Source organism: Myotis daubentonii, chromosome 14, assembly GCF_963259705.1.
Source record: "Myotis daubentonii chromosome 14, mMyoDau2.1, whole genome shotgun sequence".
NCBI lineage: Eukaryota > Metazoa > Chordata > Mammalia > Chiroptera > Vespertilionidae > Myotis > Myotis daubentonii.
The window spans coordinates 32,395,202-32,418,581 of NC_081853.1; the positions used below are offsets into that span (position 1 = coordinate 32,395,202).

The window sequence follows — 23,380 nt, forward strand, 5'->3', positions numbered from 1 at the left end:
AGAGCCCCCCCCCCCCCCACCTCCCCTTGCCCAGTCCTCTCCCGCAACGACACCTGGAATCCTTCAGGGACACGCGGTGTACATCCCTCTGTGTCATCCCGCCCGTGGGATGAAGGGGTGATAGGAAGGCGGGGACCGGGTTGGGGAAGGTATTGGACTGAGCCGGATTAATTTGCCCCTAGCAGTCCCGAAGGCAAAGCATATGGGAGCGGAAAGGGGGAGCGGGATGGGAGGGGCGCAGTGCATCCTGTAGAGCCCAGAGCAGCCCGGGAACAGGGCTTGGGGGCCAGCCCCGCGCCAGGCCCGCAGCGCCGCCTCCCCGGAGGCCGGAGGGGGCCGGGAGGAGGGAGCGGGAGGAGGCGGAGGGCGGAGGGCGGAGGAGGCGGCGCGCTGAGAGGTTATTTGTGGTTCGCTTTGATCCCTAGGGGGAACCTGAAACTCTCACATTCCTGGCATAGCAGCCGCCTCCAGCGCGGGCCGACCCTGAGGCTGCGCGCTGGGGCCCGAGCGACCAGAGCATCGGCGCTGCCGCCGAGTGCACACCTCCTCCGCCGAGCTGAGCCGAGAAGAGCCGGGCTAGGTCGTCGGGTCTGACGGCGCTGAGCACCGCCACCTCTGCGGTAAGGAAGGCCGATCGGCGCTTCAGGCAGCGCACGGGGCCGGCAGGGACGCGCCCCAGTCGAATCCCGTGCCCTGGCGCGGCCCGGTCTTTTCCGCGAGCAGGAGCGCGGCGGACCCAGCATCCTCATCAGGGGGCAAGGGAGCCCTTTCTAGGCAGTGACAACGGTGGGCAAGGGCCTCCCGCCCCCAGGGGGCCGCACCGTGCGCCCGCAGTGGGGGAGTTCTCGAAGGCGCGTGGGTCCCCTGGAGCTGGGGAACTGGGCAGCCTCTGGGGAGAGCGGGGTTCGTGTTTGGGTCGCGAGTCGAGGAGAGGGGCGCGGAACAGCACTAGAGGCGCCGTTTCGAATTCAAGGCTCAGGGCCCTGGGGCTGATTTGATTCGGTGGGGGTTACAGGTGCCTTTGCCCCCCAACTAGCCCAAGAATTCCTCTTTGTCTTCCTTGGAAAATCCTCTTTGGAGCCACGATTTGGCTCTCACTTAGAAAGAATGCAGCCTGCCGTCCAGCCCGGTGACGTCAGCGCTGGGGCATTCGGAAAACAAAGAGGGCTGGCGAGGGAGGGAAGGAGGCGGGCCCGCGACGCTTAAAAGAACTCCCTGGGCCACCGGCTACCTTCGCCCGCTGGCTCTGGGCGCACGGACAGCCCCCGAGTGCGTGTAGTCGCCTGGGAGTGCGGGTAGGGCGGGCTCCCCGGCTGCGGTGCGGTTGGGGAGACCCTCACTCTTTTCTTAGGCGAGCGTGAGCCCAGGCAAAGGCCGGAGATGGGTGCTGGCTTGGAAAGGAGGGGTTCCGAGGCCCCGGCGCGCTATTGCGGCCGGCGTGAACCGCGGGGGGGGGGGGGGGGCAGATTTCAGTAACGGCTCGGCTAAAAAGATGTGCATCTGAGGGTCTTGACGAGCGCAAACTCGGGATGAGAGGCCCGGAAGGAGGGGTTCCCTGCTCCCGGGCACATCGCTGGGGGAAGGAGGCCGGGAATCTGTCCCGTCAGGCGGACAGTGAGGGACTTAGGAAGTGCCTGGCGGGTGAAAGTCCAGGGCAGCGATTTTCAACCTTTTTCATTTATTGGCACACATAAAGTAATTGCTAAAATTCTGCGGCACACCAAGAAAATTCTGTTTTTTTGCCGATCTGGCAAAAAAAAAATAGATATAATTTTGATTCATTCACACTGGAGGGCTATTGTTGTGTTGGCTGTTGTCGTTTTTTTCATTTGGCAATCTAAGGGAAAAGAGGTCAGTGCCCCGGACTAAATAGTCAGGTATTGCATGTTTTAAAAATTCCTGTGGCACACCAGTGTGCCTCCTTGCAGCACAGCGGTTGAAAATCGCTGCTCTAGGGCAAACTGATTCTTGTTTGCGTTGCCTCTGGTAGCCCTGAAGTCTTGCCTCTCCACTCCAGGAGTGTATAGGGGGAGGGGACGGCATGCTTGGGTGCCAGGAAGAATGGGGACAGAGATGTCCTCCAGACTTATCTCCTGCTCCTCAGCTGTGGGCAGCTAGGAGGAGGGAGTGGAGGAGGAATGGCTGCTCTGACAACCTACCAAGCGCAATGCAGCAGCCACTGGATCTAGTTTTGTGGCAGAGGAAGGGCCACATTCCTCCCATTCCCCTCCTCCCATGCACACAGGACCTGTGGAGGTGTGGGTTTTGTTTGGCTTTCCCTGAATCCCAGTGTGGAGGTTTGTGTTGGAGGAGGCTGTGGAAAGGAAGGCCGCCTTCCAGGCATGAGCCACTGGGAGCCCAAGCTCCAAAGGGAACACCTTCCCCAGGACGTAATCTCCCTGCACTCACAGCCCCCAGCCTCCAGCTCCAGGTCCCTGCAACCAAGAGCCACCCCCTCCTTCCCTTACTCCTCCATTTGGCTCAAGTGGGTGTTACTGATGTCCAGATGCTGAGAGCCCATCTGCTATGTGGCTAGAGGATCATAGGAGGCTTTTCCAAGTAGTGTGTGTGTGTGTGTGTGTGTGTGTGTGTGTGTGTGTGTGATGGTGGCTGATGGTAATTGTAAACTCAAAGACATTGTCCTTCCTTTCTTTTTCCCTTGAGTGCCCATACAGATACTGTCAACACACATAGGCTCTGTGACTGAGCCACAAACCTTGATGGGTCGCACCTTTTTGCCTCATCTCACAGAACCATTGCCCTATTGTAGTGTCTCTTCTTTCATCCCTTATTCACCAATCCAGAATCATTTCTCCTTCTTTCTATTTACCTTGCAGAGTGACTGCCAAGGTCATCCCATGACAAGGAGGGCTCCGCAGGGTAAAGGGTGGTCAGTTAGCTAAAAGCTCAGACGTGCATTATTTAATCTAGAGGGTGCTAGGGGCTGCTTGCCCAGGGCTTCTACTGGATTGGACTCATTCTTTATCACCTGCCAATAAAGTGGGGTCCTGTGCACCCCTGGACTGGACAGCTAAGTGGTTTGATTTGATCTAGGTCTGTCCTAGAGTTTCTCATCAGGCTCTTTGATGGGTGGCTGACTGCAGGACGCTATGGTTTCTGGTTGATTACCTTCTAGGTACTGGTGTCTTTCTCTAAGGTATAGTAAGTCTCCATGAATATAGTTATAATGGCAATCCTTTGCCGAAGACTATAGTGCACCAGAACTCAACAGCCATTGCCTCTTTTAATTTGCAACTTCAGGCAGCAAGTGTTATTCTTTCCGTTTTTCCGATGGAGAAACAGGCTCAGAGCTTAGATAACTTGCATTCATCGGTAGGGGCAGCACTGGCAAAGTTTGCCCCTTCCCCATGTGCCCCCACTCATTGTTCTTCTTTCTTTCTTCCCAGGTGCCCTGGGGCCACGTGCCTCTGGCCATTGTCTGGGTGGGTGTGTGCAAGCGGAGGAAGCATGAGGACCCTGGAAGACTCCTCTGGAACCGTCCTGCACCGCCTCATCCAGGAGCAGCTGCGCTATGGGAATCTGACGGAGACACGCACGCTGCTGGCCATCCAGCAGCAGGCCCTGCGGGGTGGGGCTGGAGCTGGGGGCACAGGGAGCCCCCAAGCCTCCCTGGAGATTTTGGCACCTGAGGACAGCCAGGTGCAGCAGGCCACAAGGCAGGAGCCCCAGGGCCAGGAGCACCAGGGCAGTGAGACCCACCTGGCAGAGAATCCCCTCTACCGGTTGTGCCCACAGCCCAGCAAGGGTGAGGAGCTGCCCACCTATGAGGAGGCGAAAGCCCACTTGCAGTACTATGCGGCCCAGCAGGCAGGGCCCCGGCCACATGTTGGCGACCAAGATCCCCGAGGGGGCCGTGGAGGCAATCGGAGGCAAGATGAGGCCCTGCGAGAGCTGAGGCATGGCCATGTGCGCTCCCTGAGTGAACGGCTCCTGCAGCTGTCCCTGGAGAGGAACGGTGCCCGGGCCCCTAGCCACATGAGCTCCTCCCACAGCTTCCCACAGCTGGCCCGCAATCAGCAGGGCCCCCCACCCAGGGGCCCCCATGCCGAGGGCCCGGAGCCCCGTGGACCTCCACCTCAGTACCCACACGTTGTGCTAGCTCACGAGACCACCACGGCTGTCACCGACCCGCGGTACCGCGCCCGCGGCAGCCCACACCTCCAGCATGCTGAAGTCAGGTAACTGCCCACCGTGCCCTTTCGAGCTCTTGACTTCCTGTCAGGGTAGTTCTCCCAGGATAGAGAGCCTCCGAGCCCCTTGTGTCACGGCTCCTTCCCAAGACGGAGGAGCTAATAATGCCCAGAGCGGGACTTGGCCAAGGTCACAGGAGAACTTGGTGACATCCTTTGCTTTGATTGGGACATGGACACCGTTGTCTAACTACCTATAGCCGTCAACTAACGAGTGTTCCCAGGGGGTATGAGTTACAGCAGGGGGGTTAAAGGTTAAGTTTCAGAAAGAACTTGCTAAAGGCAGGGTTGGGAATCATTGCCAAGCTCTAAGATAAGTGGGAAGAAGGGGACCTCCTTCTCTGAGTATTGGGAGGCGTGCCTAACTGGAGGCAGGGAGGACCAAATGGCCTCCTTGGAGACCTCTCCCATTCTGCACCAGGGCAGAGTTGCCCTGTCTCTACTGTGCATTTCCTTTCATGTTTATCCCTGTGATCCATGTGTCTGCAGGCTGGAGGGGGAGAGGATTCAGGGTCTAGATGAGCCCCCTTCTGTGGAGGCTCTGAGAGGCTGCTGGGGGACGTCGAGTTTCATTCTAAGTGAAGAAAAACCTTTGGAGGGTATGATGGGCTTACCTTTTTAAAAAGGCCTCTCTGGCTGCCTCTAGAGAGTGGAGTCTAAGGGACAAGCATGGAGACAGGGAGCCCAGAGAGTGCAGAAATAGGGGTTCCTAGAAATGAAGTTGACAAACTCTTCATTTCACACACCCTGAGTCATCCCACGGGGGTCCAGGATCCCCCTTCCCAGAGGGGCCTGAGGATCTGCACACTCCATTCCTCTGATGGCTCAAGGTCAAAGTCTGCTTCTCTTCGTGCGTGCTGACTCTTCATTTAGTCACCCACTTTCCCACCAGTTGGCCTTCCTTGCTCTCGAGAAATGAGTGACTCGAGGATGTTGGTATTGGAGGAACCAGAGCGCCTTGTGGGTTCTCCGCAGCCTTTACCTCCCAGGCCCCCTACCTTATCTCCCTTCTCAGAGCTGGGCTGGGGAAAGTTTCGGAAGCTGAGTCGTGGTTTCTTCTTTGGGACCAGCCTTATTGAAACCTGTCAGGAAAAGATAATATCGTGGAAAGGAAGTAGACTGTTTGCAGGAGAACAAAAAAAGGGAGGTAGGGGGCAGGGAAGGGAGAGCAAGTGTGAAGGGAAAGGAGACGCTATTCTTTCTGGGAGCTAAGTCATCCCCAAAGAATGCCAGTTGTGTCTGCCAGGCCCGGTGCAGGGGTAGCACATTCCGTGAAGCCACCCCGAGAAAGCTGCATTAGGCAGTGCAGGGGGGCTAGGCATTTCAGTGAGACCCTCTGCTCAGTGCTCACCGGAAGCTCTACTTTAGCCGATCCGATGAGGACTGTGTGTTGGGAACTGAAGGCAGGGCCTTTTAGCCTAGGGTCCTGAGAAGAACAAGGGAGCAAGGCTGCAGGGGAAGGGATGAGGGGAGGGCGGGGAAGGAATGAGGGGAGGACAGGCATGAGGACTGAGATGATGGACCCAGAAGTGGAATTAAGTTTGCGTGGGGTTTCTGGGAATTGGACAATTCATGGCAAAATGGAGACCATCTGTTGTTTTACACTTAGAGTCACAGGCCACTTGCTCTTCGCTCCCTCCCTCAACACAAGACCCTGAGGCTTGAGATACACCAGTGCTAGAAGCCAGTCAAGCGTTGTCCCTGAACTCGGGCTCTGGTGGTAGTCCAGGGGCCGCCCCTCCACCTAAGGAAATGCAGTGTTTGGGTCACACTTACCCTTTAAACAGAGAGTAAGTTGCGGTCCCCACTAGGAGAGGGAGAGGATGGGCCCCCATTATGGTAGCACCTGCTGTAGGCCCAGCACTCTGCCAGGCCTGTATGTCCCTGGCAAACCCCCTTGAAGCCAGAGATGCCTACCCTCAGTATCTAGCAGAGCCATGCTGGCACCGTGGGAATTTAGGTGCCTACTTTGTCAGACTGGAGCTCAGACTCCTTCTGACCTCTGTCTCGCCACTCTAACCTTAGCCACAGTCTTCTAAAAATGTTTCTGCAAGGGCCCCGAACTAGGAGGGAAAAACGTGTGTGCCCCGCTGGCAGGTGCTAACGTCACGTGACACCTGACACTAGAGGCTCATAATAGACACAGAGGTAGCTGCTGGGGATCAGCCACCACATGGTCCAGGGACCTGGAAGGCAGTGTGCTCAGTCAGGATGGATGTGGCCTCCAGACCCCAAAAGAACCTGCCTTTGATTAGAAGGTTCCAGTGCGTATTTTAAAAGATGCCTTCTTTAAGCACTGGTTTTCTTTAAGCCCAGGACTACCCAGGCTAATCCCTAAGGCCTTGGCCACAGTGATGCTGGGAGAGAAGCAAGCCTTCTGGCCCGAATCCCCTCTCGCCCTGCTCTCCTGGCCCTGAGGGTCTTAGGCTGATACCTTGTGGAAAAGGCCTTTCCCACTGTGGGGAGGCTGAGTTGACTTGTCTTTCTAGTATGCCCAGGAGGGCTGGGCCGACCCAGGGCTGCTCTGGGGTGGGGGCGGTTTGTGCAGTCTCTGAGCATCATCTCTTCTGTTCCCCAGGATCCTGCAGGCCCAGGTGCCTCCTGTATTCCTCCAGCAGCAGCAGTACCAGTACCTGCAGCAACCCCAGGAGCACCTTCCACCCCCACACCCAGCTGCTCTGGGCCATGGCCCACTAGGGTCCCTCAGTCCACCTGGGGTGGAGGGGCCAGCAAGCACCCAGGCCTCCTCGGCCACCTCGGGCAGTGCCCAACTGGCCCAGATGGAGGCTGTACTGAGGGAGAATGCCAGGCTACAGAGGGACAATGAGAGACTACAAAGAGAGCTGGAGAGCTCAGCGGAGAAGGCTGGCCGAATGGAGAAGGTAGGCCCTGCTGGGGCCTCAGGGGCAGTGGGAGGAAGGGACCTGAAGGCTGACTGGGGAGTGGGCTGTCGAAGGGGAGGCAGTAGAGTCTGAAAGCTTGTCTGGCTGGGCTTTCTACTCGTCCCTCTGCCCCCCACCCCCTAATCCCTCATGCACCCTCCCTGGCTGACTCCAGACAGCTGGGGAGCAGCCGCATGAGCAGTTGCTGGCCAGGGGTGATTAGAAAGAGCTCATTCACCAGCTCCCTGCACACTCGCACCCCTCCCCTCCCGCGGACACCTCCCACAGAGAGCCCTTTGTGTCCCCCACACAACAGCAAGTCTGTTCTAGGCCAATCCTAGCCAAAGAGAAAGCCCCTCCTCTTGGAAAAAAACGAGCGACTTATTGGAATCACAGGCCAGCTAGGAGCACGTGCGGAACCTGCCAGCAGCCAAGTGGGAGGGGCAGCTGGGCCGGGCTGGCCCTCTACAGTGGATGGCGATGGCCAGAGGAGCAAATACTCTGGGCAGAGGTGACTCAGACGGGGGTCCAGTGCCCCATTCTATAGTGAAGGTCTACTGCTGTGTGTTCAGCTTTAGCCGGTGGCCTCAAACCTCCCGTGGCTGTCCTGTGGTGTCTAAAATAGGTTAAACCTCAGAACATGGCTAGAATCCTTTTGTGCCCACTGCTGGCCCACTGGGCTCAGATTGAAAAGCTGTGTTTAGTCACCCTGGAGGTACCTAGTCCTGGGTTCACTAGGCATCTGGGCCTTAGGAAGGTTGACAGGACCCTGGCTTGCTGGTCCCAGCAATCTGGCCCATGGCCCGAGGCTGCAAGCTTCTGACCCTCCCACTGTCGCCACCTGGATTTTTTGCTCTCGTTTTTCATCCTGTCCTCTCACCTTCTCTAATGGAGAGCAAGGTCAGCCTGGGCCTGTGGAGGGGCCTTTGAAGCCACACACAGCCCGGGAGCTCTCCCCTTCAGCTCTGCTGTCTGCCTCTTGCAGCTGGAAAGCGAAGTCCAGCGGCTCTCTGAGGCCCACGAGAGCCTGACGAGAGCCTCTTCCAAGCGGGAGGCCCTGGAGAAGACCATGCGGAATAAGATGGACAGTGAGATGAGGAGGCTGCAGGACTTCAACCGGGATCTCAGAGGTGAGAGCCGGTCACCCAGCAGGATCTGCAAAAAGAAGTGTAAATTGGCTCAAAGAGGGCCAGGTTGAGACCCCTGTGGGCCACCTTGATGGAGATGCTCGTTCTGAGTTCTGGACCTTGGAGCCCCCTGTGGAACTCGCATTTATGTGGCCTTAGCTGCTCCCTCCTCATGAGGCCCTGAGCTGATCCCGGGGCTCCCTATGAGTCCATCCCGACCTTGGAGGATGCAGCCCCATAGACAGGATTCCAGGGGACACCTGGGTAGGCAGCTTCATTGGATACTCAAGCGTCTTTTCTTTATTTCAAACAGAGAGATTGGAATCTGCAAACCGCCGCCTGGCGAGCAAGACGCAGGAGGCCCAGGCCGGCAGTCAGGACATGGTGGCCAAGCTGCTTGCTCAGAGTGAGTAGGGGTCCCACGCAGAAGCCTGGCCAGGTGGATGGGTGGTGGGACCATGGAAGCCCCTCTGGACAGTAAGGACTGGATCTTCCCCTTGTCAAACAGGGCTTTGAGCACAGGCTTACTGGATGCCTACTATGCACCGAGCACTGGACTCGCTTGGGGCGAGGGGTGCCTTCCGAAGAAGAATATTTGGTTCTCTATTTATTGGGGAGATCAGTGAATACCAGAAGGGACAGCTGGCGAGCCGTGATTTGCTGAGCTATGGTGCTGACCATCAGTGCAGGGTTCTTCAGAAGCAGAGGTGTAGTGGGCAGTGGAGGAGGCAGGATCGCTCTGGAGATGGTGAGAGGAAAGAGAGGAAGAGTCTGAGTTTCCCCAAAGTTTCAGGCAACAGAAGGGTTGGGGATCCTCAATGCGCAGGTGAGAAGCAGCAGAGCATGGCCGCACCTGAAGACAGCCAAAATGGGTTCCTGGAGCTTAACCAACAGGTGCAGCCTCCAGAAGGGCTGGGAGGCTTCTCTCCAGGGCTTGGTCGAAGCCGCCTTGAAGAGCAGATGAGCTGATTAATTGGCTATTCCACTCAGTCCTTCATTGGTTCCTCAGCTGCACTGTGCTAAGCGCTTGGCAGGTGTTGCGCAGAGGGTGAAAACTGGCCTGAAAAGGTACTGTGGCCTGGAGGTGAGGGGGGCTAAGCTTGAGGAAGGAACAGAGTAAAAGAGCCACAGATCCGAGGGAACAGGGTACCCTGGCCCTGGAGACCAGTGACTAGGGGGTTCCCAGTGGCCAGAGGGAGAGGCTCTGTGGGAATGGCAGGAATGGAGAGGGCCACAGGTGAAGAAACAGCTGGAAGGTTCAAGGAGAGGTGCATGGGGGTGGGGTGGGGCAGAGGAAGCACTAAGCTCAGCAGCAGGAAGCTGTAGCAATCAAAGAGGCATTTATTGAGCTCCTACTGTATGATCCTGCTTTGTTTTATAGTGATATTTGGGGGGGGGGTGCAAGAAGAGGAATGGGCGTGGCTGGTGTCTGGGTGAGGGTGGCCTTGAGGAAGGAAACTTCAGGAAGCCTACTGTGGTTGGCACGGCTAGTAGGGGGTGACCAGAAATGGTGGAGCCACAGGAGGAGTGAGCTGTGACTGGCAGCACCTCCTTCTTCCTCCGGGAGAGAGAGAGTTCAGGGCCTGGAATGGGAGAACACAGCGCTGAAGGGGGTGGGGTGGGGCAGGAGGTGGGCTGGGCTGTACTGGCGGGGTGGAGCGAGGTGGCCATGGCTTGTGTCTCTAGGAGGGAGGTGATGGGTGGTGGGGGAGTAAGGGGAGGCTGCAGCCCTTGCGGGTCTGGAGAGGACCAGCTGCTGGGGGGAGGCAGAATAGGGGTGTCTGGGAGGAAAGGGCCTACTTCTGGGCCCTGGATGTGCCAAACAAAGGAAGGCACTGCGAGTTTCTGGGAGCCGGCAGAGGAGGGGCGTGGGGGAACCGGCCTGGAGGCGTTTCCGCTCCCTGGGGAGCGAGCGCCAGGCTGTTCTTGGCTCCTCACTGGAGCCAGTAATCTCGCAGCCGCGGGTGACCTGGATGCCTGGCATTCCAGAGCCGCTGGGCTGTTCTGCTGTGGACCGTCCCCCCTCTGCTTCCTGGCTGCACAGCCCTGCCCCCTTCACCTGGCCCTTCCCCTCCCGCTGCTGCTTTGGGAGGAGCGAGTGGACACAAAGGCAGAGTAGAGTGTGCAGGTGGGGGTGGGAGGGGCTCGATTTCTCAAGGCGAAAGGGCATCCCCCTGCTCCCTCCACAGCTTGTTCTGCCTCCCCCCCCTCCCCCCGCCCCCCGCAGGCTTCCTCCACCCAGAAAATTCTCTCCCAGACTGGCAGGACCATGGTTTTATCCTGGTGGCTGGGGATGGCCAAGGCCTGAGAACTCCCAACCCCTGCTAGGGCCCAGAGGTGTGTGAGGCGGCAGGAAGCTACTGAAAGCAGAAAGCTAAGACCTCCCACCCCTCCCCAAAGGCTGAGGAAAGCCAAACGAGGCTTCCTTGCTCCTTAATAGCCATGGGGAAACACAGCACTCTCAGGGAGAATGTCTCTGGGTGACCTCAGCCTCTCCTCCACCCCCCAACTAGGAAGGAAGTGTGATCCCGATCGCCTGTGCCACTGCCCCTCCCACCAGGCAGGCCCCACAGACCCCAGCCCTCCCTGCTCTGGTCGTGCCCGGCCCTTTCTGGGGACCTGGCAGTGAGGCCTGCCGCCTGGTTCTCCTAGCTCTACCCCCTTTGGCAGTTCTTTAGGACAGGAGGACAGTTATGATAAGACTGGGATGAGATACAGGCCTCCTACAAACTCTGCGAGCTGTGCTGTCGAACCCACCCAGGAGAGGGTCATTGTCTCTAGGTCCAAACTCTCAGTCTGCTGGCCTTGCCTACCCTCTCCAGCCACTCACTGAATGCTAAGCTGGCCCAGTATGGACAACTCAATTTTCTATAGTATTGAGCTTCCCCATCTTTCCCTCCACACCAAGGCATGAGGCCGGCTTTGGGCCCAGCCTTCAGAAACCCATCGTCTGACCTGAGTCGTCTGTGACCTCCCTCTCCTCTCCCAGGGCCCCAAGTAATTGAATCCTCCTTTCTGCCTGCCCAGTTCCCAAGTGTCCAGTCTTCTGCCCCAGAACCTTACTGTCCTTTACAGTAGTACTTAGCCACACGTGACCCCAAGATTAAAATTAAATAAAACAAAAATTTAGTTTCTCCCTCCAACCAGCTCCATTTCTAGTGCTCACTGGCCACCATGCCACATGGCTGCTGCACTGACTGGCACAGTATAGGGCAGACTCATTACAGCCGAAACCCCACTGTGCTGGGATAGTGCCATTCCAGTGGCTCTGAGTGCCTCAGGCAGGCCCCGGGCCCAAACCCTTCTGCCCTCCAGCAAGGCAGGCAGTGGGCACGCTTGCCTGGGCGAGGCAAGCCTGGGAAGTGGCTTTAAGCCTAGAGCATCAGCTGAAGGATTCCGTGGTCTGGCTCAGGTCTTGCTTGGCCCAGCGGGTCTCTGAACAGAGCTCTCCTGGACAGTTAACAGGATGATGTAAAAGTCAGGATAGCTGGAACCCCAGACACAAATCTTTGGACCATCGTCATTTTCGTTGTGCTCCAAAGTTTGCATTTCTTTATGAGCCTGGATGCCCGTATCTCAGTGGTCTCCCCAGGCCATGGAAACTAATGGAGCTTGGGGCAGGGGGGAGCATGCTGGGTCCATAGAATTAGCCCTGGGGTCCACTTTGGGAGGCCCCGGGTGCAGGGTTTTATACTAAAGCCAGAAGCAGTCTGGTTTGGGGAGCCAGGCTGACTTGTGTTCCCATCTGGCAGTACCATTCGCTTCTTCTGTTTCCTCCCCTATAAGTTGGAGGTCACACATCCTACCTCGGAGGGGCTGTTATGGGAGGCTTCGGCAGAATAGGAAGTGTAGGTGCCCAGCTTGTAGGGTAGCTAACGGTGGTTCTCGTCCCTGTTCCTTCATCCTCCCACTTGAGTGATGTCCATGTCACAGTCCACCTGAGCCTGTTTTCTCATCTGTAAATGGGCATCACAGTTCCTGTCTGGCCAGTCTCTAGTGTCCTTCTGAGGCTCAAGGGAAATAGTGAATGTATTTTAGAAACCATGACTCCTGGTACAAGTGGACAGTGTTTGGGGCTCTCCCTTGGCAGGGCCATAGCCCAGCAGAGAGAGAATGTCACCTAGAGAGACAACTGCCGGGGCCCTGGTCCTGTGTGGCCATTGACTCCTAACTTAAACTGAGCCCCAGTTTCCTCACCCATAATGGGGTTAATAATGGTACCCAGCTCTTAGGGTTGTTGAGTGGATAAGATGCAAGTGTGCTCGCCCAGCAGTCAGCATGGAGCCTGGCCCTCCGTGGGCACCCAGTAGGGCCAGCCCAGGTGGCCGCTGTCACTGACCAAGCCCCCCCCCCCCCCCCCCCCGCCTCCCTGCAGGCTACGAGCAGCAGCAGGAGCAGGAGAAGCTGGAACGGGAGGTAGCACTGCTGCGCGGTGCCATCGAGGACCAGCGGCGGCGCGCCGAGCTGCTGGAGCAGGCTCTGAGCAACGCCCAGGGCCGGGCGGCGCGCGCGGAGGAGGAGCTGCGCAAGAAGCAGGCCTACGTGGAGAAGGTGGAGCGGCTGCAGCAGGCACTCGGGCAGCTGCAGGTTGCATGTGAGAAGCGGGAGCAGCTGGAGCTACGTCTGCGCACGCGCCTGGAGCAGGAACTCAAGGCCCTGCGTGCCCAGCAGGTGAGCTGGGGAGCCCTGTGGAGGTGGCAGCGCTGGGACAGCCCCTGGGGAGGACAGTTTCAAAGCCCCTGGGAGCCCCTGCACAGAGCGGGCAAGGCCCCCTTGGAAAGCAAGGATGACCTCTGCTCTACCCTGGCTGCCAGGCTCCTCCAGCATCGAGTCCCAGCAGAGGTTCTGCCACGCGGCCTCGTGCCGATCTTGGGGACCCAAGACTTGGGCTTCTGTCCTCAGGAGCAGCAGGGGTTGGTGTTCTTGGTCTCTAGAAAAAGTGGTTCTGGATCTTTGATATAGAAGACTAGCCGCTCTTTTTTTTTTTTTTTTTTTTAATATATTTTATTGATTTTTTACAGAGAGGAAGGGAGAGGCATAGAGAGTTAGAAACATCGATGAGAGAGAAACATCGATCAGCTGCCTCCTGCACACCCCCGACTGGGGATGTGCCCGTAACCAAGGTACATGCCCTTGACCAGAATCGAACCCTTCAGTCCGCAGACTGACGCTCTATCCACTGAGCCAAACTGGTTAGGGCAAGACTAGCTGCTCTTATGTGTCTCCCCACGATCAAGGGAGAGGTCACCCAGATCCTAAAAGATCCTAAACCTTTGCCCTCACTTTGTACGGTGTAAATAACTCTGGTATTTGCGGACTAGATAGAGAGTTCTGTCTCCACTCCCAGCCTTACGCTTCCCACGGAGGTAGGATGACCAAGCCTCCTGGTATGGTCAGTGCTGTCCTGGCTTACACCTATTATCCCAGTGGCGTTATGCAGAGCGCTGCTTTCCCAGTTCAGAGGATAATTTATGTGGTCGCCTGTGCAGAGGCAGACCTGGTCTTTCCCACACCCTTGGCCACAGGATTTGGGGCAGGGATGTGGGGTTCTTGCCACTTGCTTTGTCTCTGGGTGGACGCAGGATGGGAGAGGAGTGTGCTGCGAGTGGCTGGACAAGCACAGGCATAAGCCAGAGTCCTCTGGGGGTGAGCACCAGTGGCCGGCACACCCCAGCCTTAATCCTTGACCACAGTACTCCTTGCTTTGCAGAGACAGGTCGGCACCCCCAGTGGTGGTGGCAGTGGTGGGTCCCCAGAACTGAGTGCCCTGCGACTATCAGAGCAACTGCGGGAGAAGGAGGAGCAGATCCTGGCGCTGGAGGCTGACATGACCAAGTGGGAGCAGAAGTATTTGGAGGAATGTGCCATGAGGCAGTTTGCCATGGACGCAGCCGCCACCGCCGCTGCCCAGCGTGACACCACTCTCATCCGACACTCCCCCCAGCCCTCACCCAGCAGCAGCTTCAATGAGGGCCTCCTCGCCGGTGGCCACAGGCATCAGGAGATGGAAAGCAGGTTCGGCATTGCAGGCCAGGCCAGGACCCCGAGGTGGGGAGGGAGGTAGCAGTGTCCAGTCCTTATGTCTGATGAACAGTCCCCTCTCCCCACATGGCTCAGCAGGCCCTCCTACTTCTGAGCTGGCCCTGTGTGTTGGGCACACCAGGCGTTGTATGCATGTCCTTTCCCAGAGATAGCAACTGAGCCCTAGACCTGCCCAGGAGACCCTGGCTGTGGAGGTGCTGGAACCCGCAAGGCTCAGGGCCTCTACCTGCTCCCCTTCCACCATGTAAATCAGAGACTTTCCAACTGAGGCCACACCATGTCCCACTCCGAAAGAATGTGGACTGGGTCCCTGGCTTGGAGGTAGCTAGCATTTTCTCTCCAACAATAATGCCAGAGGCCCCTCGATTTCATGTGTCCTGTGTTTGACTCAAAGGCACAAGCACATCGACTGAGCCCATTTGACGGTCAGCAGCTCTGGCGTTGCATCCAAGGGCGAGGGTTGTGCCATTGTTATCGTCAGATGAGTCCAGAACCCACCCCTGATGACCTGCCTTTGCTGGTCTAGGAAGGGGTGGTTTTTAGAGCATCGAAACCCAGAGCTCTGATGAACTTTCCGAAGGCCTCCTCCTGGCCCTGCTGCAGGGGCACTTGGGTCCAACCTGGCTGTAGGGAGGGCTTTCCCTCCAACGTTTAGCAGGTGGTAAAGGTGGGGGCTGCTGGGTCTGAGGGTCTAAGGATGTGGGCATGACCTCTCCCCTCAGGTTAAAGGTGCTCCACGCCCAGATCCTGGAGAAGGATGCGGTGATCAAGGTCCTGCAGCAGCGCTCCAGGAAAGACCCTAGCAAGGCCCCCCAGGGCTCCCTGCGGCCCGCCAAGTCCGTGCCATCTGTCTTCGCGGCTGCAGCAACAGCGACCCAGGGCTGGCAGGCGCTCCCCTCTAGTGAGCGGCAGATGGATGCCCCTGCCTGGTTGGCTGCAGGTGAGCAGGGGCTGGTGGGTGGCATAGGTAGGAGGGTAGGTTGCTCTGAGGCCTTTCCTCCCAGAACTGAAGCTCAGAGGAACCAGGGCTTTCTAACCCTTACCTGGAGGCCAGCTTAGACTCGCTAACTCCAACGATCCTGCCTCCCACAGCTGTCTTCGCCAGTGTGAAGTGGGGTGCTGCAGCCCCCCCTCCATACATTTCATCACCCTCTGTACCCAGCCACTTAGCATCTAAGTAAAAATAAAGCTCTCTGTGCAAAGGCACCTTTGAGGCAAGCCCCCTACACTCACTCCTTCTAAGCAGATGCCCTAGAAATTCTAGAATCCCTGCTGATTTTAAGATTTAATTTACAAAGAAGGGTTCTATCACTCAAAACCTTTGGAAACCAATCTAGCCTGATAGTTATTCCCATTTGGAAACAAATATTTGGTCCTAATTGAAGTTCTTGCCAACCGAGAGCAACCGACAGCACCTTTTGCTCACAATAGGTGCAGTTAACATGGGGTGTCCTTCTTCATGGGGGGGGGGCGGTGAGGGGCACATCTTGTGGACGAGGCAATGACTATCACCCTCTGCCTTTCCAGCAGACAGGGCTCCTGTGGAGGAGCCAGTAGCCACTGCTCCCCTTCCTGCCCATGCCAAACACGGGAGCAGAGATGGCAGCACCCAGACTGACGGCCTCCCAGACAGCACCCCGGCCTGCCTGGGACTGGAGCCCGACAGCCTTCTGGGGTGCAGCAGTGGCCAGAGGACAGCCTCACTGGGTAAGTCCCCACTTCCTGGCTGCTGTGCCTAGCAAGGCTGAGGACACATTGGGGTGCGAACTACATTCAGTACCACACTCCTTCCCAGACCCCTTATATTCATTCCTCCCACTCCAGGGGAGCCCTGCACAGTGCCTGGCCAGCAGGGCCCATCTCAGTTTTAACTTGAGGGCTGGTTGGGTGCATGAATAGAGGAACAGAAAACCCTGATTACAGACAGATCCAGAGTTCAGAAAGAAAGCCACCCCATGGGAGACACTTTATCTCCTCTCTCCTAGCCTTCCTTACACATTTAATTGCCGATCTAAATATCTAAGACCGTGGAGATGGGCTAATTATCCCGATGGCACTCTCGAGTTGGAAGACTTCCTGTCGAAGGAGTCCAGGAAGGAGAAAGTTGAGAAGATGCCATTTAAACTTTTTGCTCCCTTTCACATTAGCCTTTGCATATTTGCTTGTGCCTCACAGCTCAGAAAACCACAGGCATGAAAAGAATGCAGCAGCCTGCCTCCCTCAGGGCCCTCCACCCTCCCTCCAAGCCCTCCAAGGAGTTCAAAGTTATAAACAAATGAGTCTTCCATGCAGGAGGTTGGGAGTCTGGGTGGAGAGCTGAGAGGGAGCAGAGCATTGTGCCTGGTTGGCCAAGTCATGGGAACCCAGGTCCCTGGGAGCTGGGGCGGGAAAAGTTGGTGGAGAAAGATCCTGTCTTCAGGACGTACCAGAGTTGAACAGAGTGGTCTGGAAACACAGGCTAATGTTTGTGCCTATGCTCTCGTCTCTGTAGACTCTGTTGCTGCATCGAGAGCCCAGGACTTGTCAGACATGGTGGAGATACTGATCTGAAGGAGTGGGGGCCGCAGGGACTCGGAACCGTTCCCTGCTCTCCTCTGCCATTCGCGGCCATTCCAGCAGCCCCTCCAACTGCTGCTCCCCCACTTCTCCCAGCCGGGCACTCATTCCCATTGGCCATCTGGTCCCAGGAGCTTAGGAAGGATGCTACAGGGAGAGAGGGATGTACCTGTGCCCCAGAAGACCCTGCTTCTTAGCCCCACGTTCTTCCCAGGCTCATGCAGAATGAGGATTCAGCCTTTACCTGCTGCCCAAGCCTTGCTGCTGGGGTATCGACTGAAGAGAGCTGGGACCCTGTGCCTCCACTGTTGATAGGGAGGAGGGGAGGGAGTATATTGGTTTAGGGGCTGACTTCCAAGGACGGCTGCCCATGGACAACAGGTAGGCTGGTTCGGTAATGGAGTTGGCCATGGTGTTCCCCTCTGGCTAAGTGTGGTCCCAGCCAACCTCATCTGCTCCTCAGCTACTCACTGCCTCCTTGGGACCACTAAGACTTGCTCCTGTGGGGGACCGTTTGAAGGTGTTAGTCCTGCAGGAGCCACGGCATCACCCCCTCACTGGCAGTGGGCAGGGGCTGATTAGTGGACTGGGATCTGCTGGGCAGTTTGTACATAACTCCCTTGCTTGTGGAACAGAAGATTGAAGCGTGCTGCTTCGGACTTGTCCCTCCTTCCGTGCTCTCATCCCTGCGGCCACGGTTCCTGGAACTTCTGACCAGCCTTCCAGTTAGTTCTCAAGTTCTTGGCCCGTGGATTTTGATACCGGTTGATCCACGGAATATTTCGCTGTCTTTTCCTCCCATCTTGAGCCATTTTTAAATGCCCATGGGACCCTCGCCATCACCAGCCTCGTGCAATGGCTCCACAGCTACTCCCTGGGACATCCTGTCCGTCTGGTTATGACCCTGAGCCAGATGAAGTGAGCCACCACACGCAGACATCTGCCACGGTCGGCTTCCTTGCACCCAGTTCTCGAAGAGTCTTTGTTCCCACCTGGAAGGATTGAGCGAGGGAGCAATGCTGGTGAAAACTAGTCAAGGAGCTACAAGATGTGACTCAGTTCTTTGAAGGGGGCCCCCATCACAGAATGGCACCTGTGAGGCTGGCTCCTCCAGCTACCCGTGCCTGGCGCCCGGAAGCAGGGCCAGTGCTTGGGATTAGAACGAAGCATCGCGTGGCAGCTGCCGGCAGCACTGACTTTGACCTCTGGTCTTAAAGAGTGTCCACCCCCCTGCCCCAGCTCAGCCCCTAGAGCGATTGGTGGGCTTGAGCAGTTTGTCTTGACTGTTTTTAGTTCTCCTTGAATCTTTGTTTTTTCCTTTCCTGTTTTTAAGCTCTGTATGTGTTATTTTATTCCCATGGTTCCTTTTTGAACATTTGCATTTGCTGGACAATTGCATATTTTTTTAAAACCCCCTTGTCCTCTTAAAGCTGAAAAATACATTTGGTTCATGTGCATTGTTTACAAAGCAAAAAGAAAAAAAAAAGGAAAAAAGGTAAAAAAGTATTGTGAAAGGAAAAAAAACACACAACTTAATATATTTTGGATTAATATTTGGTATTTCTTTTAAAGTATTTTTTTGTGCTGTGAACATTTTCTGCCAAAGACCATGATGTGTGTCTGTATGTTTAAGTTATCGTAAATATTTAAAATGTAAACATGGCTGTTTTGTTATGCCACCCTGTACCAGGATTGCTGCTGCATTCCACTGGGTATTACAGTATTTTAATAAAAAATAAGAATTAAAAGTGGTGTCTGTACAGGTGAGACTGCACTGAGAAAGAAGGAACACAAAGGGGATGGGATGGGGACTGGGTGGGAGCCACCCATGTCATAGTGTCTGACCACTCAGCCCTGAACTGTACCCCCATACCCCACCCTGTGCTCCTGTGTGCCTCGGTTCTTAAGTGTTGGCTAGAGCATGTCCATACACAGCCGGCTCAGGGTCACTGCCATTCCTCCTGTCGAGGCGGGAAGGGTGCCAGTTATTGATTTCAGAGAGGAAGGGAGAGGGAGAGAGAGAAACATCAACGATGGGAGAGAATCACGTCTCCCACTGGGGATCGAGCCTGCAGCCTGGGCATGTACCCTGACCAGGAATCGAACCCTGACCTCCTGGTTCATAGATGAACGCTCAACTACTAAGGCATGCCAGTCGGGCAGGATGTTGGCATTCTTTGCACTTTCACGGAGAACACTTCAGCCTTAGAGGGTCTGACAGATGGGCAGCCTCTCGAGGTGGCTTTGCCCAACCGGCTTTGTGTGGCCACACACTGGTGACCACAGTAGGAGTGGGTGCCCAGAGGTGGATTTATCGTCCCCCCACACTCCTGTCTTCTCTTCACCCCGACCCATCACAGAAAGTGTGGTCTGGGACCCTCTGAAAGACTGGGCACCATGCTTGCCCTCTGCCTGGACGTGGGCAGAGGGTGTTGTATGGCATGTTCTTGGGCACTGCCTCTCTCCCTTGCTGTGGCTTCACCACTCTTGCCTCGAGCTCAGGAAAGCATGTCACTTCAATCCAGAGAAGAGAAAAACACTCTCAGTCTCAGGTGTTGTATCAGAAACAGTACCTGACTCCATGGGCCCGTTGACACCAAGGTTCCCAATCAGGCTGTGGGCACCGGATGGGAACAGTCACTGCAGCTCTGGGCGGAGCACTTTCAGAGCAGGTGTGGGGACTCAGCAGCTGTGTTGGTGAGTGATTAGTAGGACCCTAAGAATACATCTTCCTGAGCCAGCCTCTCTACCCATAAGAATTGGAGTCAGAAATATTGGGAACCTCCAAGGACTTTTTTTCAGCAACTTTGCAAATGGTAATGGGACCTATGGACTGGGCAGCTCTCCATGCAGGATTCCCCACCCAGCATAATCAGAGGCCACAGACCCCACCCCCCGGGCACCCCAGCCCTCTCCAAGTTGTCTTTACCACCTGGCAGCATCCCTGCCCACCTTACTCCTACCAGGCCCTGGATCGGGCCCTCCCAGGATGCACTAGGTGGCTTGGACGACGGAACTCTGCTCCCGCTGCGCTTCCTTTGGCCACACCAGCCATCGGCTATGCGTGGTGTCCAAACAAGATGGCAGTGCCTGTGGCGTTTCAAAAACCAGCTTAGCAAAGAAGTTCCTGTTCACCCCACCTGCCCCCTTAAAGAGCCCTGGGAGGGCAGCTCAGACCCAGGTGCAGGAAGCCCTGGCAGCGCCACCCACCCTCACCTTTGGCCAAGGACTTCCTAAGCATCTGTGCCTTTTGCAAGAGCTGGTCTCTCAGGAGTCACTTTAATATTTCCTTGGCACAGACCAGGGAAGTGAAAAAACCAACCTGGCCTGCCCAACGTGTATATGTGTGTGTATGCATCTGTGCACATGTGTGCCTGAGCGTGTCATAATAAAAGATGTGAGGGACGCCCAAATCTTCTGGTGCCCTTGCAGCCACATAATCACGGGTGGGTCTGAGGAGCCACTTCCCAGAGCACTTTGTACATTAGCCTGACAAAGCTCCGGAACCGGTGGAGAAACAGGTGGAGCTGTAGGTCCTGGTGGGGTTGGGAGGGCCCTGGGTGCTTGAGCACCTGTGATGAGGGGCCCTGGGCAATGAGGGACCAGTCCCTGGGTCTCACAGGTGGTTCTGCTGGGCCCTTTGGAGGCCAAATTGGTCTGCCAGGGACAGCCCGGTCCTGCCTGCCCTGCCTCCACCAGGGCTGGGGGTGTGGCTCACAAGAGACCCCAAGTGCTCCAGAGGCCAGAAGGCTACCTATGAGTGTGCCCAAGCCCTCTGCTCTCTCTCTCCTCCTGGTTAATCATTAACTCTGTCCCTGGCGCAAACATCTGTTAGCTCAGAGGGCTTGGCAAAAAGCGCCAAGATAAGGGCAGCAAATGGGGGCCTAGTCTCCCAGAAATGGCTGAGGCCACCTACTGCCTCCAGGGACTCCAGCTGGACAGGAAGCTTGTTTGAAATGTCACCCTCCTGACTCCTAGCTCCGTGAGGACCCAGCCAGGATACAGTGTCTCTATGAACCCACCACATCCGGATCAAACACACAAGGAAAGCACCACAGCAACCAAGCTCTCAGCATCCTTTTCTAAAAGTTGACAGAAAATTCTCTCACCATTAAATCCACCCTTTTAGCCCTGATCGGTGTGGCTCTGTCGTTAGGTGTCATCCCCTGCACTGAAAGGTCATGGGTTCAATTCCCGGTCATGGCACGTGCCCAGGTTGTGAATTTGATCCCAGTAGGGGTGTGTGGGGGAGGCAACAGATCTCTCTCCCTCTCTGTCCCTCTCCCTTCCTCTCCCTCTCCTTTCCTCTCTCTCTCTAAAAATGAATTTAAAAAATATTTAAGCCCTGACCAGTTTGGCTCAGTGGATAGAGTGTCGGCCTGCGGACTGAAGGGTCCCAGGTTCGATTCCCATCAAGGGCATGTACCTTGGTTGCGAGCACATCCCCCGTGGCTGATCGTGGGTGATTACCAGATGCCCTGCCAGCCAGCCATATAGACACAGTTATAAGTAGTATTTGATCTGGTGCATTCACACTTGTTGACCCCCTCAAAGATGCCCTTTGACCTTTCTATAACTGACAATCTCTTTCCACCTGATGCAGCCCACCAGCCCCAGCGGTAGTCCTCTGGGCCGCCGAGAGGACACTGTCTGCTCTGAGCTAGAGCCCTCCACCACCTGCCCCCAAGCTGCCGGGCAGAGGTCCTGGTCGGAGGTTCAGGAGGGAGGGTGAGCCCTGACCCCCCAGGCACCCACTGTCTGCTCAAGCTTTTCCAAAGTCAAGGAGCATTGGCGGGGTGGTTTCAGTTTTGTGGGGCCTGACCTTATATAATTTGGGGAACATTCTTTAAGAAAAAGATTGCAAAATGGCAAATACAAAATTAGTCTCTGAAGGGGCTTGTTCAGGCCCGCAGCTCGAGGCATAAGCTTTATTAACTGACAGCACACCTGCGTCTGGGGATGAGCACTGTGTCTCCCCAAAGGAATGACGCTCCGGGAGGTGCCCGAGACTGCGGCCCATCCCATCCCTCCCAGGTGGAGGCTTGGAACTGGAGGTCAATAAAGCAGTTTTTCTCCAACTGGGGCAGATGGAATCACTGCTTCTGGGTCCCCGTTATAACCCTCTTCCCTGAGGCTGAGGTGCCCACAAGAGGCCCTGGAGTCCAGGGGACAGATAACACCACACAGCCTGGACAGCTGGGCTGGCCAGCCAGCCAAGGACCAGATCTGTGGCCAGTGCATGTCTGCACCCTGCTCTCACCCACCAAACAAGTCTCCAGCCCCAGACAGAGTTTGGGGGTTGGGTGCGGGGGGGGACATCTCACAGTTGACTCTCTGGGTGTCCTGGAGAGCCACGCCACTCGACTGTGGCAGGGACACATGCTCCTCTCCTCTGAATGTCTATCAGCTTTTGATTCCGGCCGGCCAAAAGTCACGAACTGTCCTCAGATAAAGGCCTCATGCGGGTCCAAAGGCTCCTACCTGGGGCACATTCCAGGTGTGCTTGGGCAACACTGTGGACAGTTCCCCTGCATGGATTGGCCTCTCCTTGCATCAGTTTGGCCTTTTTTCTCTAGCTCCAGGAGGCCCTGCCCAGTCTCTCCTCAGCAGCCTTTGCTTGCTCAACACAATGCACTGTGGAAATCCTCTCAGCATGTTGCATCAGCAGCCAAAATGCCAAAATCTCGCCCATAGAGTGACTAACTGCCTAAGCCACAGCTAAGGTTTGCCCTGAAAACTAAAGTAACCTTCTTTAACTTAAAATAAAGAAAAACAGTTCCCCTTCCCAGACACTTTTCTCTAAGGTTTGGGTTCTCTGCCCCACCAAGACTAACTTCTCTATAAGTGGCCTGCCATCATTAATTCATTCATTCATTCCTGTTATCTATGTTTATTGAGTTCCTGCCACAGTCCCAGCACTGCGGCAGGTACTAAAGGTATAATGATGAATAAGGCGCCTTTGTGTTCTTATCATAAAGTTCTCACAAGTGTTGGCTAAATGAGTATTCTTGACAAGAGCGGGCCCCTCGTCTACTTTTCTGGCTTTGGGTTCCATCACTTTCCCAGGCACATCCAGCCATACAAACAACAGATGGGTGGTTCTAAGTGCACTGTGGTCTCTCTTACCTCCTGGCCTTTGCACATGCCATTCCTTTCCTCTGGAATGCCTTTCTCATTCCAGACTTCTCTTCTCCTTTCTTTTGAGTTTTAACTCAAAACCCATCCATCAAAATTCAGTTCGAACATCACCTCCTCCTGGCAGCCTCCCCTCTCCTTTATGTTCCCCAAGACCATGAGAGGGAGGAGAGGTGAGACTTGCAGATGGAGAGAACCTTCGTTAACAGACAGTAGTCTGTGGCTCTGCTTGATTGAGAGACAGCAGGAAAGGAGCTAGAACTCACCTTTTCAATTACTCAGGGGTTACACCTTGTCCCTGGGCTGGGGTCACACCTGCCAGGACAGTAACCTCTTAGGGTATTCTGGCCAGAGCGCCCATGGCCCTCCCCCTTGGCCAGACCCCCCAGGGTTCACTGGCAGTAAAAGAGAACAGAAGAGATTCTGT

At 56.0% G+C, this 23,380-nt stretch overlaps 1 protein-coding gene across 5 annotated transcripts; it reads left to right on the forward strand.

Annotated features, from left to right (window-relative positions):
* The first annotated feature begins 408 nt into the window (after positions 1 to 408).
* AMOTL2 (angiomotin like 2) lies at positions 409 to 18,566 on the forward strand. Of its 5 annotated transcripts, none has more exons than XM_059663894.1 (10): positions 412 to 786; positions 3,408 to 4,199; positions 6,790 to 7,093; positions 8,079 to 8,223; positions 8,534 to 8,626; positions 12,596 to 12,891; positions 13,931 to 14,235; positions 14,985 to 15,202; positions 15,790 to 15,969; positions 16,754 to 18,566. In XM_059663894.1, the coding sequence occupies exons 2-10, from the start codon at positions 3,469 to 3,471 to the stop codon at positions 16,810 to 16,812; spliced, it is 2,331 nt and encodes a 776-aa protein (XP_059519877.1). In that variant the 5' UTR covers positions 412 to 786; positions 3,408 to 3,468; the 3' UTR covers positions 16,813 to 18,566. The 5 variants fall into 5 exon arrangements, with proteins under 5 accessions (XP_059519881.1, XP_059519877.1, XP_059519880.1 ...); XM_059663897.1 differs by having other exon boundaries at positions 15,793 to 15,969; XM_059663896.1 differs by having other exon boundaries at positions 412 to 620.
* The last annotated feature ends 4,814 nt before the right edge of the window (positions 18,567 to 23,380 follow it).

Coding starts and splice junctions, on each gene's coding strand:
- AMOTL2 (XM_059663894.1), top strand. CDS start 3,469: ATGAGGACCCTGGAAGACTCCTCTGGAACCGTCCTGCACCGCCTCATC. Junction 7,094..8,078: donor AGGCTGGCCGAATGGAGAAG/GTAGGCCCTGCT, acceptor TGCCTCTTGCAG/CTGGAAAGCGAAGTCCAGCG. Junction 15,970..16,753: donor CCAGAGGACAGCCTCACTGG/GTAAGTCCCCAC, acceptor TCGTCTCTGTAG/ACTCTGTTGCTGCATCGAGA.